The 15,393-nt window shown below is 40.3% G+C and overlaps 1 protein-coding gene across 1 annotated transcript in view; it reads left to right on the top strand.

Moving 5' to 3' along the window:
* pdia5 (protein disulfide isomerase family A, member 5) overlaps positions 1-15,393 on the top strand; it is a 74,989-nt gene that overhangs the window by 13,531 nt on the left and 46,065 nt on the right. Inside the window, exons 2-5 of the mRNA XM_080902214.1 lie at positions 2,964-3,090; positions 6,074-6,161; positions 14,043-14,126; positions 14,275-14,320. Of these exons, the coding sequence (XP_080758340.1) occupies positions 2,964-3,090; positions 6,074-6,161; positions 14,043-14,126; positions 14,275-14,320 (345 nt within the window). The remainder of the gene's footprint in view (positions 1-2,963; positions 3,091-6,073; positions 6,162-14,042; positions 14,127-14,274; positions 14,321-15,393) is intronic.

The following is a 15,393-nucleotide window of genomic DNA, read 5'->3' as shown; positions in this document are numbered from 1 at the left end:
GAATGTTGGTTTGAGAAACTCGCAGTGCTCCTCTTGCGCAGAGCAAAGACTCATGGTGTCAATGTATTTATTGTCATTTTTTCTATTTGTTTCCCCATCATTTAGTTTTCATTAAGATCTATGTCTGAGTTCCGTGGTGCACTATGTGTTATGTTGCACCACTTTACTTTGTTCCTTTCCCAATCAAGTAACCAACAGCTCCATTGGTGGCTTGATAAAAGCTACCTTCAGCTCCTCCCCTGTCACAAGGGGTCACCACAGCAGGTACCACATCTTTCTTTTTTACGCCAGGTAGTCTTCCTGATGCAACCTTAAAAGGGTTTTGCATCTCTAGCTGGAACTGCACCAGCAACCTTTCACTTGCCAAGCAATTGTGGAAACCAGGGGTGGGGAACTTCAGGCCTCAGGGGCTGGTGTCCTGCAGGTTTTAGATGTGTCCTTGATCCAACACAGCTGATTTAAATGGATTAAAAAAAAAACCTCCTCAACATGCCATGAAGTTCTCCAGAGGCCTGGTAATGAACTAATCATTTGGCTCAGATGTGTGTTGACCCAGGGTGAGATCTAAATCCTGCAGGACACCGGCCCTTGAGGCCTGGAGTTCCCCACCCCTGGTTAGACCGTTAGACTATGGATCCACCATTTATGGCTTTATGTTCGTCATTATGTGTCTCAGAAGAACAGTTTCAGAACATCATTGAATATTTAGGAACTGATTAAGCAAGAATCAAATTTGGTTAACTTGACTCTAATCCTTCTTGGGGACCATGAAGCACCATATTTCCTGTCTTAGATAAAAAAAAGGCAGCCTGCCTCCTCATCCTTATCTCGCCTCCATCCTGCTGTCATAACCACTGAATGCCAACCTATTTAGACAAGTGTCACCCAGGTAGCCTCTAATTATCCCACCCTTTGCCATCTGCTTCCCATGGGTCCAAAACAAATGCTTACACAGCTCGTGTTTATCTTGTCACATCAGTGTAATAAGACCACTGCACAAGTTACAAAACATAAACAGACCCCAGCCCTATATTTAATATTCCTCACGTTATATATGATACTGTGTGCAATATGGGGTATTTAAGTTGCCTCCTCTAAGCCTTTTAAGCTCTGTGTTCATTTTGAAGTTTACAGATGGTTTACAGAAAACAGTTTCTTTTTGTTCCTTGTAGTCTCACAACAGGAGAAAATCAAGTGGAGAATTAAAATTAGAAAGTAAGCCTGACAGGTGCTTGTTTCCAGGTTATAACAGCCGTCACTGAGGGAGCAGGCCATGTTTGATGTCTAATTTAGTTCTCCGTAGGCAGAAATGAAGGGCTTTTTAATGAATGGGGATGGCAGAGAGATGATTACAATGCACGGAAATAACTTTATATGGCAGAGTATAACCAGTCTACTCTCTCTCTCGCTCTTTTTAATTCCATAATTTGTCTTTGATTAAAGTGCACGCCTCTCAGTGTGGGATTTGTTTTCCATATTAGGCCTTTCACAGTATTAGCTCACCTACCAGTGTCTGAAAAGTTAAAGGAGCCGTTCAGACTAATGATACAAATCCCCTCCTGTTGCCGTCTGCTGAACCCACTCTCTGTATAGGAGGATTTTTATAAGCAAAATTCTGTCTCGTTTGTACTAGGGCTGCCACAAACGATTATTTTGATAGTCGACTAGTCACCGATTATTTTGGCGATTAGTCGACTAATCAGATCATCATCCATTGGACGTAAAACGTACAGCTTATTGCACCAGCAGCATCTGCTCTTATATAACTATCATTAGCTTACAGCTTTAAGTGTTTAAGGTCTGTGCTAACTAAAAATAAAGACAGGATGATAGTTTATTAAATTTTAATGAAATTTGCAGATTGTTTCGGTGAAGTTTAATAAACTCCTTGCTATCTAAACTATAACAGCATCTCACACTTCTGATAATCAGCTGTCTGCTTGACGTTTATTCAGCTGTGTAAAAACTATAACTTTAATCTCAGACAAACTGATTTACTCAGGAACAAATAAAATACTAAAAAAAAAAAAAAAGGCAAAACAATAACATTTTTAAGTTATCTAAGTGACTTATATATCACGTTTAACCTGAGGAGCGAAAGACGGCGGTGGGTTTGAAAACTATTTGCCGGGAGTCCGGTGCTCTCACGGCTCTAGTTAGCCTAGCCCCCGGCTAGCTATCGAGCTAGTGGGTAACAGACGTCTCTGAAAACGTCGGAGCGCTTTTGAAAATATGTGGTGTCTTGATAAACTGAGCAGATATTTGAGGTTTAAACAGCTACATTCTCGCCTGAAAATATGTTAAACGTTTATTTTGTGACCCAGAAAGAATAATAAGAGTAATATTAAAACTAACTAGCTGCCGCCATTGTTGGAAACTGAGCTGGGCCGCGCTATGAATTCTGGGACACAGCTTCTTCTTCTTCGGGGTTTAACGGCAGCTGGCATCCTTGTACATGCAGTGCTGCCATCTTCTGTTTCAGTCCATTATTACACTCTTAAATCCTGCTACTTATTTCTGCGTCTTTTGGATCTTACAAAGCTTCAAACGACGCGTCGACTATTAAATCAGTCGTCGACGATTTTGATAGTCGACGTAATCGTGACTAGTCGACTAATCGTGGCAGCCCTAGTTTGTACCATTGTAAAGGAAAGATAATCAGTAACTGTATAAATGTATATAAGAGCATCAACACTGCATGTCTGGTTCAAGGAATACTCGGTAAATATTGTGTGTTTTTATGAGTGGGTCTTGTGGTTTCATAAGGACTAGGTCATCAAAAATGATCCTGCTGGACCACTTAATGTATAAAGTGAATACTTATCTAACCTGAAAACACTGACTTATTGATTTGTTCTGAAATGGGCTAATTTACTAAATAATAATTTGTCTTTTTTCTACATTTAATGCTATGGAGAGATCTTATTGTGGTAATATTCGTGAATGTGTGTGTGTTTCACCAGGTGTGGCTCCTGTCAGTGCTGGAGGCAGTGAAGGTGTCTCCTCTCATAGAGAAAGTCAGTGACCACAAAGACTTCAAGAAGCTGCTCAGGACGAGAACAAATGTTCTGGTGCTCTACACGGAAACAGGTCAGAGAAGGCAGCCATCTCGTCGTGATCGGTATACCATATATGGATGCAGATTTTTCCACAAACACGCACGCGACAAATTCACTCATTTAGTTTTTGCTGCTGTGTCTGTCAAAGGAGGGGTTGGGGATAAACAATCGTGTTAATGGCTGGTGGATAATGCCGGTATTATCTCAGTAACTCTCAAACACTGTCGCTGTAGAGGTTGTTGTGGAGTGCCGGAAAACAACATGCATTTCATACACATGCATTGTGTTAACAAAAGTGGTAACTATGGCTGCACAGCTATGGCCAACATGATTATCGCAATTATTTTTGAGCAGTGTTGAGATCAGCATTATTTGTCATGATTATCCATTGCTTTTTAGTGTGATACAAATGTCACGCAAACACAGCAGCACTTTCACATCCATGTTGTGCGGCATTCCCGCTAAATAAAACCGGTCCCGTTTAGTGGACACGCGTCTTTTGGGGAAATGCAACGTGGGTGACGTCAGTGCATCTTTGCGAGCTGACGCGCTGCACAGACTGGCTTTTATGGATTTGATGTGCAACCGCTGCATTGTTTTCCTTTGCCTTCATTCATTCACCAAGTTCACATGGATGAGTGAGTTAGTTGTATTGCTTTGCACTGCAGGCACAACTCTCTACCACTGTTTGCATACGATTTGTTCCTGATTAACACCACTTGCATTTCCAAACAACACATGGTGATCGCTTCTAGGGACAAGGTCTTCAGCTTTTGCTACGACAGACATTTGATTGATTGATCGATTTTGTATGACTAGCTCTGTGTTATATCACTGCAGTTAAGGGTGCCTAGCAAACTTTGCACTAAACAATGCAGGGAACAGCTGTGACTTGAGTTTTCAGTATCACCAGATTGTGTTCATTTAATTGTGGGAAGCCAAATATATCATTAAGAATACAATTTTATTAATTGTGCAACCCTAGTGATAACCATCATGAAATTGCACGTTTTAGCATATTTTATGATCTGAGATTGAGGGCGTGCAATGTCATGTTATTGTCAGAGAAGGTAAGAATGAAATTTGCAATTTCAGGAAGCCTTAGTTACTAGTTACTTAGTTACTACATCTAAGTGTATTATTTTTAAGAGCATCCTAAATTGTGTACAGTCAGATGCCTCTTAAGAGCTGTTTCCTTCAATTGTGGGTGTGTAAGTGCAGCTGATGCGCAACATCCCGACAATTCACCTTCAGGGGTTCAAAAAGGCCAGATTCACAGAGTTGGATTAAGAGAACTTGAGGGGTGCGTGCCTGTTAACTGTATGTGCCGCTGATTGTCTTTTGTTATGATTTTTGCTCTTGTACGTGGAAACTGTGATTTTTGTAGAGGGAAAACACCAAATTAATTAAAATTCCATTAATCGCCCGCTCTAATTAGGAAGTGGTTTTGTGGAGTGGCACTTTGCCCAAATTCGATAGCATTCATTAAAAAACATTCTAGCACAGTATCTTCAAATGGATTCAGAAACAATGTTTTGCCCAGCTTTAGCCTCTAGCTCGCTTTCAAAGAATGATCGCAGCGGTCTGTTTCAATAAGGAAATTGGAAATGCTTATGGAATTAAAGAGTAGCTGTTAAATAGAAGCTAAAATGGTCAAATATAATTATACAGCTCTAAAGTACATTTTGTTTCCTGCTATCCATTAGCGAACGCTTACGCACCCCAGCAGCTTCTAATTCCATTTTGCAGATTTCCAAGAAGGAGTTCTTCCTGTTCATAATAAAAAAGAAGCAAACTTATATTGCTCAATAATCCACAGAGGACTCTGAGGCCTCTTTATAGCCACAGATATATTTCTTGATTAATGAGCCATATCGGCCTATATTAGCCCATTGGCTTCTATGTATCCAGCTGCGCGTCGGATTGATCACCGGCTGTAACTTCACCCAGACATTCCTGCTTTAAAGTCACTGAAGATTGCCCTCATGTAGGCCTCGATTATACCTCAAGGCACTTCACATTCATTCCCCCCTGATTAAACACAACCGTGCCCTGTTCTGTGTTCACCACCAGCCTCTGCAGTCAGTCACATCCCTGCTGAGTTTTGATCTGGTTGGTATTCATCATCCTTAACGCTGTCAACCAGTCGGTACCTGCTCACCTCCTATTCCGTACAATACCCTGATCCTGAGTTGCCAGATGTTTTTGTTGCCAACTCCAAGGCAGAACCCTGGGAAGTTGTGGCAGTGCCCTTACATCTAAATATAGTCTTTGCCTGGAGCATTGTGAGGAGCTGTTTTCTTTATGCAGTGAAAAACGCACATTTGGCTTCAGGGGAGTATAAAAATGATGTACTGCGTTGCACAAGAGCTGGAATATTACACTTTGTTTACTTTACTCAAAGGGATGTACCTAACTTGACGTAGCTGATGAAAATCAGTAACATTACAGTGTTATCCAACTGGTGCAGTTTATATCCCACTAGTTTCTCTTTCTTAACACAGAAGGCAAGCTGCACAGCTCAGCCATATTGTGAGATATTGTGCACGTTTCCGGTGGTTGCGAACGCTCTAAACTCGGCGATCCCACACAAACCTTGCTGTTGGGATCATGCAGTTGGTGCAAACATGTTTGCTATGCTTTCCCATTTGTCGCACCGTTAGAGAGTGCTTCATTAGATCCAGAGTCTTTGTGTCGCCTTATAATCCTTCCATCTCCTGTTTAGTCACACTATTGTAAGATTTTGAAAGCTGATGTAACTTAAACCCCCTCGCTGAGCCCATCCGTTGAAAGGTAGTAGAAAATGCTCCCCCGTCACCCTTCTAACCCAAACTCAGCGATGTCTTTCTTCGTCACTCGGTGCTTTAGAAAGATGGTGAGCTCCACTGTAACTCGATTCTTTTTCTCTGTGCTTGTCATGACAGTGTCTCCTGTGTCTCATGGCTCTGGGTTGTCCTGGGCTATCGAGTGGCTTTGGTAAAAAGGCTTGACTGCGCTTTATTCTGTGTCTGTAGCTACATCAGGGGACTCCCACCTGAAACTGCTTTCTGATGTCGCCCAGACGGTGAAGGGCCAAGGGACTATTGCCTGGGTCAACTGTGGGTAAGTAAGGGGGTGATTTGAAAAACACATTCTAAGACTTCTTTCTCTATAAGTCTAAGACTCCCTGACATTACAGACTGTTTTGTCCTAGAAATTTTCTGACAGCAACTATAAGGCCAGAGCAATTTACTCCTCCCAAGAGTGTCTCTGCCACCATCCATCTGCAGAATAATTTATGGCTTTTCCACTGGGGTGTAAATGGCCTCGTCTCACTGGTTCTACTGGCACAATCTGACAGGAGGCCACTCACTTATTAAAGCTATTGAAGTTTTTAGTCTAATGTATTACATCTCTTTACACCATTTTAGTTCTTCCTTTTCACTGGGTCTCTTTCTTTCTGTTTTTTTTTTTTGTTTTGTTTTGTTTTTTGAAAAGGTAAATAAATGCTAATCACGTCTCTTGCTTAAAGCTATATGCTAATTCTCAGGTGAGGGCGCCACGTAATTATGGTTCATACAGTTTTTTTTTCTCTGCATTTAATTTTTTACCTTAAGTTTTTTTGCATGTTTGAAAAAAAACTGGTTGCATTAGTCATGTGTGTAATTTCAATTTATTAGTCAATTCAGTTCAATTTATTAGTTGATTTCATTGCTTAAAAATCAATCGATACTTGTGCCAATAACACAATTTTGGTGTTTTAAAAAAATGCTAAATGCTGCCATAGTTTACCTCAAGAAATATTTTTCAAAGCCTTTTTTCATTTAACATTAAAAACAGAGCTTCTCTCAGACATAATTACAATATTTGAAGAGCTTAGAGGGAAGTCTAAACTTAATAATAAACACAAACAAGTCATCTTATAAAAAATCATCATCTAAGGCACAGGTCTCAAACTCCAGGCCTCGAGGCCCAGTGTCCTGCAAGTTTTTATTTCAATGGCTAAATTACCTCCTCAACATGTCTTAAGGTTCTCCAGAATCCTGGTAATGAACTAATCATTTGATTCAGGTGTGTTGAAACAGGGTGATAGCTAAAACCTGCAGGACACCCGCCCTTGAGGCCTGGAGCTCGACACCCCTGATCTAAGGAGATGAATCGAATCAGACTATTATAACTTCTTAATATCTCAATTGGTGGAGAATTTACACCAGAAATGGGCTCCATAGAGGCAAAATTTAAAATCTGAAATCAGATAACGATACAACAAACACATAACAATGATTATAATATAGAAGATTAATGCAAATATATATAAAAACAAAGAAGTTACATGGATTCAACAAAAATATTCTAGATGTGTGTTAAATGCAATGATTCGAAAGGGACCTTTGTTTATCCATCGTGTGTGGGATGTGCAGATTGTGATGGGAAAAAGTATTTCTAAACCGGTCCCGCTACAGCCTTAATTTTAAAATTCTTGGTTTAATCAATTATCAGTAAAGAATGAATGGATGCTGATGGGCCTTAGTCTGCTAAGAAGAAAACAAATGGGCTTATGGGTACAACAAATGTTGTCAAGCCTGCCATTAAAAATTTAAAAAAAAAAAGTTTTTTAAGGGAAACTTTTGAATCTTTATGGGGAGCATTTATGGATTTTTGTCAACAATGGCCTGGTCTGAAGAGGATGTGGACAACTGACAGTTTTTCATACTTCCTCAATAAAGACGACGTTAAAAAAAAAAAGCTCCTGCTCTTTTTGAGAATAGTCAAATTGATATCGAATTTTTAAGATCAGTACTGATATTTGGTGGCTTCCAGTGTTCCGAGATATTGGCCAATATTCTTTCGGAAGCACGAAACATAAACAGATTTCCCTGAAATGTTTTATGTGTAGTTATTTCCCTTTCTAGCAGAGGCACTGTATGTCCAGGTTTTCTGTTTGTTTGTTCTACAGAAATTGTTTTTGGGTTTTTTTTAGTTTTGCTTTTGTTTTGCTTTTTTGCCAAAACTCAAAAGAAATTATGAGCCAATCACAAAACAAATCTGTGACCTGTCAACACCCCCAGATGTCATATAGGGTTTTAGTCTGTTTTGGCTGAGCCACAGTGAGAAATTTGTCTCTAAGCCACTCCAGTGTAGTCTCTAACTGCTTTAAGGTGAATCATTGCTCTGATCCCAGGTCACATGCAGGTTTTAAAGGACATCTGTGTCACTTAAATGTGACGGATGAATCCACATGATATGTGGTGAAACTGTTGCAAAACCACATTTTAGGGGGTTTTGGTCCTTTCGCTTAACAGTTAATTTAGTCATAAAGAAAAATAATTATGCACTTATCCCACACTTTTCCTTTAAAGGGAGAACAATCATGACTTTCTGGAAAACAACAATCCCAGGCTCGCTCTGTGGAACTGCTAAATGCTAGATACTTCGAAGACACAGACAAGAATTGTTTTCTCCAAGCATAACTTGGTTTTCTCCCCAGTGATCTGACTTGATCTTGTTGTTTTCCGTGCCCTTCTGATGTTCAGTTCCACTATTTCTTTTTACCTGTCAACCCATCACCTGTCTTCTTTGCCAGATGGGAAAGAACAGATCATAAAACAGGAAACTATGAGGAAGGGAGTAACTCCCCTTTGACACCTAGTGCACATGCCAACATTCACAATCTCTCTCAACCTTATCCGGGATTGAAGACCGGGCGGTTAGAAAGGAAAAGAAACTAAATACAAACCGGTGCGAAGGAATTGTCAGAGGCTTTGGTTTCCATGTTTCCCTACAAAGACACTCCACGATGCGTGTCTTTCTTGAGTGTTTACTTTTTGACTCACCTGCTGTTTTTTGTCAGGGAGACTATGGAATTATCTCTCTTCCTTCTCCAAGAACTCCAGCATTTAGGAGAGTGTGCGAATGCTAAGTAGAGATTCACACCGAGCCAGATTCCCGCCAGGGGAGCTAGAGCAAGCTGGGTTCATCACTACAGGACACATGGACCCAGTGCCAGGCTCTGTAGCAAAGCATTGTGCTTTTTGGCATATTTCTCGACAGTCTCAAATGGAGCGGTTCCAAGCTGAAGCTCCAGCTGAGAGCTCATGGTGGACAGAGGGAGAGAGAGTAGAGTGCATATCGCTGTGTGAGAATGGTCATCTCTGCCAACGAAGAGAGCCACAGAGGCCAGAATGACACACTTTGAACAGATGACAGGGACCTGAGTGTTGGCCAACTGGGATCCACCCGTGGGATGAATGATCTCATACAGGAAGAAAGGACAGGACTGGGCTGTCCCTCCTAAACTCCACTTCAAATGTAGCATAAACAGAGCATTGAAACATATATGATCCTGTAAGGCACAGTGTGAAAACCAGAACACAAACAAATGAAGGGATTAGGATTTGCGTTTTAGAAGAGTAATAATTGAATGGCGTGCAGAGCTTCATCCTCTTTGCGTGGTGAATCCATTATTAATCCTTTACAAAGTGGCTCTGTTGACTTTGGCCTAGTGTGAAGGTTTGGCTCCAACTTGTTACTTGAATCATTCGCTAGTCTTCAAAGTCTTCCTTTCACAATCACCTTCTTCCAGGTATTTTGTGGTAAACTATGGTTGTTCCAGTTGACCCAGTGATCTCCAGTTACTTGTGAATAAAGGAAATATTGAACTTTTTTTTTTCCTGTTAATTTACAGTTATGGAAAAATACATTTTTGCACAAGACTCCTTTGTAAAACCAAGTATGCCCCATGATTTATGAGTGTGTAGAGTTACCTTTAGCAGCATTGATGTGAAGTAACTGTCACTCAGTCATTGTGGAGGAATGTTGGCCCACTCACACAATACCTTGTAATGACAGTAAATAAGTTAAAAAAAAAAAAAGGTTTTCTTGAAATTCTTGCAAATTTGTTGAAAATAAAAACAAAAATCTAACACAGTATTTAAAGCCATTGCCATCACTGTGTAAATTGAGCTCAGGCACATTCTGCTTCCACCAAGCATCTGTCAGATATTTCTACAACTTGATTGGACTCCACCTGTGATTAGGGATGGGTACCGGTATCCGGTGCCATTATGGCACCGGTTCTGACATAAACGGTAGTAACCAGACCGAAAAGCAGCGCACATTTCGGTGCTTTTTTTTTTTTTTTTACTGAAATGTCATACACTTTGGATTCTAGGTAATCATTTTACCTTCGCAAGGATAGTAGGCGGGGCCAGGTACGTATGTTCTTTTAGAGCAGAGCTACAGGTTAAAAATGTCCAAGGCGAAGCGGTCAAAAGTCTGGCTGTACTTCACAGCAAAAGATGCAAACTCAGCAGCCTGCAACAAGTGCTTTAAGGTGATACTGTGATACTGTGCAAAGGAGGTAACACCTTGAATCTGACGACGAACCTGGCGACGCATAGCATTTTTTAAAAGCCAAGAAATGCACCGAGTTAGCAACATCCCCCAAGAACCCGAAGAATAGAGTCCTGGCCCCTAGCCCTGCCAGTGTAGCAGAAATGATGAGGATGATGATGCAGCAGCAGCCGTTCTTCTCTGCGTGAGTAGCTTAATGTTGTTCGTGTGTAATTTACGTTGAGTAGGCTAACCACGTTATTACATTAATGCATGTAAGGTGAACTAGCAAACACCGTGGTAGTTACATGCTTCTTGTTTGATGGCAGATACTCCCTTCACCCTGGCCAAAAAAGCTAAAATGACCAAAGAAAAAGTGGAAAACAGCTGAACATGAGAGGTTTTTGGACAAAGTTTGTGGTTTGTTTTTTTTTGTTTTTTTTCCCATTCTTTAAGCACCGTTTAAGCACAGGCACCGTTTCAAAAGTACCGGTTTGTCACCGGTATCGGATAAAACCTAAACGATACCCATCCCTACCTGTGATAAATTCAGTTGGTTGGACAGGATTTAGAAAGGGACACACCTCTTTATTTAAAATCCCATTGTTGACAGTGCATGTCAGAGCACAAAACCAAGCCATGACGTCTAAGTCATTGTCTGTAGACCTTTGAGACAGGATTATATTGAGGCACAGATATGGGGAAGGGTACAGGGGAAAAAATGGCCTCCATCATCCATAAATGGAAGAAGTTTTGAACCACCAGGACTCTTCCTAGAGCTGGCCGCCCAGATAACCTGAGTAAGGTAGAAGGGCCTTGGTCAAGGAGGTGACTGAACAACCTGATGGTCACTTTAGCTCCAGCATTCCTCTGTGGATTGAGGAGAGCCTTGCAGAAGGATAACTATTCCTACAGCACTCTACCAATCAGGCTTGTGTCACCTGGCTACTACCATTCCTAAAGTGAGACATGGCCCTGTCGGCATCATGCTGTGGGGATGTTTTTCAGCAGCAGGAACTATGAAACGAGTCAGTATTGAGGAATAGCAGCAATGTACTGAAGCACCCTTGATTATAACCTGCTCCATGGAAATATGGACTAGGCTGAAAGTTCATCTTCAAACATAGCAATGACCTTAAGCACACAGCCAAGACAGCACCCGAGTGGCTTAGGGAACACTGTGTGAATGTCCTTGAGCGCCCCAGCTGGAACCCAGAATTGAACCCAATTCAACATCTCTGGAGAAATCTGAAAATGGGTGTGCTCTGATGCTCTCAATCCAACCTGATGGAGCTTGAGAGGTTCAGCAAAGAAGAATGGAAGAACAACAACAGGTGTGCCAAGCTTGAGGCATTATACTCAAAAAGACTTGAGGCCGTAATTGCTGTCGAAGGTGCTTTAACCAAGTACAAAGTAAAGGCTGTGAGTGCTTTTATAAATGTTATATTTATGTTTTTATTTGTAATAAATTTGCAAGAATTCTGTAACATGACACAACATGTGGTACAGGTGAAGCACTGTGGATACTTTCCAGACTCACTGTGTATTGTGCTAACATTGACATTTTTGATTTAAAAAATAATAATAATTTAATACTAATAGTGAAACATTAGTTTCGGAAATGAAAAACAACAAATTGCTCCTTTGATTTAACACATCCCAATAATTCCCTCAAAATATAATGGATTCAACCTGAGGCAAGTTAAATTGTATTTAATTGTATAAGATAATCCACATCGAAAACAGCACATCAGCTGAATTGCAAAATTACTATACGTTACTGTATAGTAATGTATAGTAGTAAACTTAGTAAACTTACTATACGTTTTGTATAAATCCAAAACGTATAGTATAAACTAAGTGTGACCAATCCTGTTGCATTTCACATCATACCAACCACTGAAATATTAGTTGATGTTAATCCAAAGTTTAATGCAAGGCAGTTGTTCTAATGTAGTGGTCAAACCATTGTTGGGCTGCCATTCACTGCATTGTTTCCCTCAGTGGTGAACATCAGCTAGTGAGTCATTCTGAGTTCTTTGTGCTTCCGTTTTTTTGTTTTTTTTTTCCTTCCTGTGATTGAAAAAGTAGTGCCATCTCAGGGGTTGGTTGAAGCATGTGGTTGGTTGAGTCACTTTTACTTTGTATCTATGACTGAGTGAGTAAGAGGATGAAGCCAAAGTCCATTGTTGCGTTGGCACATACCCATGCTGTTTAGCTTATTCACATCCTAAAAAGACTGATTTGACAGTCCTGGTGTTTTATTCCACTAGAATATAGATCAGTTCAGTTTTCAACTCTCTTTTTAAAAAAATCTTTTTTTGTATGTTGTAGAAGTATAATTAGGACTGTGCTATATGACCCAAATCTCATATCCCAATCTATGACATTTCTCATCCCAATAACAATATACATCACAAAATAGTGCTTTTTCTGTCAATTCTGTGAATCTCAGGCAGAGGCAACTGAAGAATGAGCATTTCTTCCTGTTAAAAGGGAGTTTTTCCTTCCCACTGTCACCAAAGTGCTTGCTCATAGGGGGTCATATGATTGTTGGGTTTTTCTCTGTATGTATTATTGTAGAGTCTACCTTACAATATAACGCACTTTGAGGCAACTGTTGTTGTGATTTGGCGTTGTATAAAAAAAATTGAATTGAATTGAAAAAGAATGACGCGACATGAGTTTGAAATTGATACCATAGGGTGTATCTACTAAAAATTTCGGGAGAATCTCAATCACCTTTGTCCTCGAGGTCAGAGGTGTGTACTCTGTTTGGTGGTTTGGTGACAGCTGACATTAGCCATGTTTCTTACCAAGATGGATTTTGGGATCCGTGTGTGTGTGTGTGTGTGTGTGTGTGTGTGTGTGTGTGGACAAGAAGCTGGAAGCAGCAGACTGGTCTTGAACCTGGTGACTGCACATCATCTCGAAATATGTGTCAAGGTCACATCTGCTCATGGGTGTACCCTGACTGGTGCCATCTGTCATTATGAGCCGGTCGAGTCTGGCATTACGCACACGTTCATCACCTGAAATACTGTCTGTCAGCACAGACAGTATTTAGTCTTCATCTAAAGAAGGGAAAAAAAACTACACTGAACTTTTACTGGCTTGCTGTGTGTCTGGGAGCCATAATTGAATATCTAACAAATGTTTTTCCACCTCTCTAAATGAATACATATTTTCATTGCTCTTTATTACAGATGAGAAGGTGTACTTATTTTTGCTGATAGTGCTTCATTGTAGCAAGTATGAAGTATGTGTAGGTGGCAGGATGCATATCTATTCCCTTTCCAGCTACAGTGGGGGTTTTTTTTCTTCTTCTTTCAATTACAGCAGAAAGCCTCATAAAATGAAACGTCTGTATGCCAACACATTACATCTGTGCTTTGTGTTTCCACCGAAGCAGCAAATAAACAGAGCAAGCAGCATTGTTTATATTATATCATACATGTGATTCGATTAATTTGATGAAAAGTCCGTATCTTCTTGCTTCGATTTCTTTATTCAGTTCAGTGAAGTTGGAATTTATATGGTCTGGCACAGAAATGAATGCATAAATCTACTAATCATTAGGAAAATTTGTACGTGTGTGTGAAGGAGAATTTGAAAAATGCAAAGGGAATAGGATTCTGAGTTTGATTTACGCTTTGTGTGTCGATCCTTCAGAGATTCAGAGGGCCGGAAGCTGTGTAAGAAAGTGAAGGTGGACCCGAGCTCCAAACGTGGAAGAGCAGAGCTGCTGCATTACAAGTGAGTAACCAGCAACTCAGCTGGCTGTCAGATGCTTATCCACACCTCAGTGCTTTTTGGAAAGTGATACCGTGCTTGCAGCTTAAGAAGTGCATTACTTACAGTTTACTCCTGGTGTTGAGAGCATTGTGTCCCGCGTGTCTTTCAGAGATGGGACATTCCACACGGAGTACAGCAGGCCTGCTACTTTCAAGGTCAGAATCTGAGAATCTGCATTCTTTACATGTCGAGCACTGTTGTCTGCTGTGTAGTATTTCCTAATTGCTCCTCACATTCAGAGGACTAATTATTTTACCTCTGGCTCTACAGAGCCCTGCCTTCTGCTTTCATTTCTTTCTTCTTCCTTCTTTTTCATTTTGTTATTAAGTTTTATGAATGGAAAAAATGTGTGGTATTTTCCACACAAGAATATTAGACACAATGTTAAGAATTTGCCTGATTTTTATTCATTCATTTATTTGTTTGTTTTTTTCTTTGAGAACCAGAAGCATCTGTGGTTACATGTAGTTGGCTATTTATGAAATCATTTATAACCTGCATTTTAATATCAACAGTGCATCAAATAACAGCTTGAAAACAGTGTCACTGTGTGAAAATGTGACCTTTATAGCAATGACCCTGCAAATTCTTTATTTCTATGTGCAGCCCCCCTCAGCTTTATAGTGCCTTACAGTTAGTTTCAGCTCATTGTTTATCTGCCTGCTGTGCAACCTTGCTCTCATGGCACAATCATACTCTCACTTTCATAGCGATGCTTTTTGTCACGGGAGGCGGTAGTTTTCAGAGGAAACGCTGCACAGATTGACTCTGCACTGTGTTCTCAGCACCAAAGAGAAGACGGAGCATATTGACCATATTGAAGCACTCAGCAGCAAAAGAGCGAACTAAAAAGCTAAAAAAGAGAAAAGTCATCAGATTATCATAAACATAATTTTAGATGACTGAGAATTTTAATGATATAATGGTAACAAGCTGGTGGTACGGGGCTAACGCTGTAGCTAACGCTGTTGCCTCGCAGCAAGAAGGTCCTGGCTTCTCACAGCATTATGTTGGCTTATGTTTATGATTGTTTCTGTGTATTAGTCTGGTGATAACTGGAAGCTATCAGTGTGTGTTTGAGATAATACAGTTACAACACAAAAAACTTGCAGCTGTGAGAAAAAATGCACATCTGTCTACATACCCAGAAATTCACAAATTAACTTATTAATTTCAGTTTAGCCAAAAACTCGTGGATCTGAAACAGAAATTCAAATATGCTTTTATA

Source organism: Rhamphochromis sp. 'chilingali' (genome assembly GCF_963969265.1).
Source record: "Rhamphochromis sp. 'chilingali' genome assembly, chromosome: 14".
Lineage (NCBI taxonomy): Eukaryota > Metazoa > Chordata > Actinopteri > Cichliformes > Cichlidae > Rhamphochromis > Rhamphochromis sp. 'chilingali'.
Note: the sequence above shows the minus strand (reverse complement) of the source record. Positions and strands in the feature narration are given on the sequence as shown.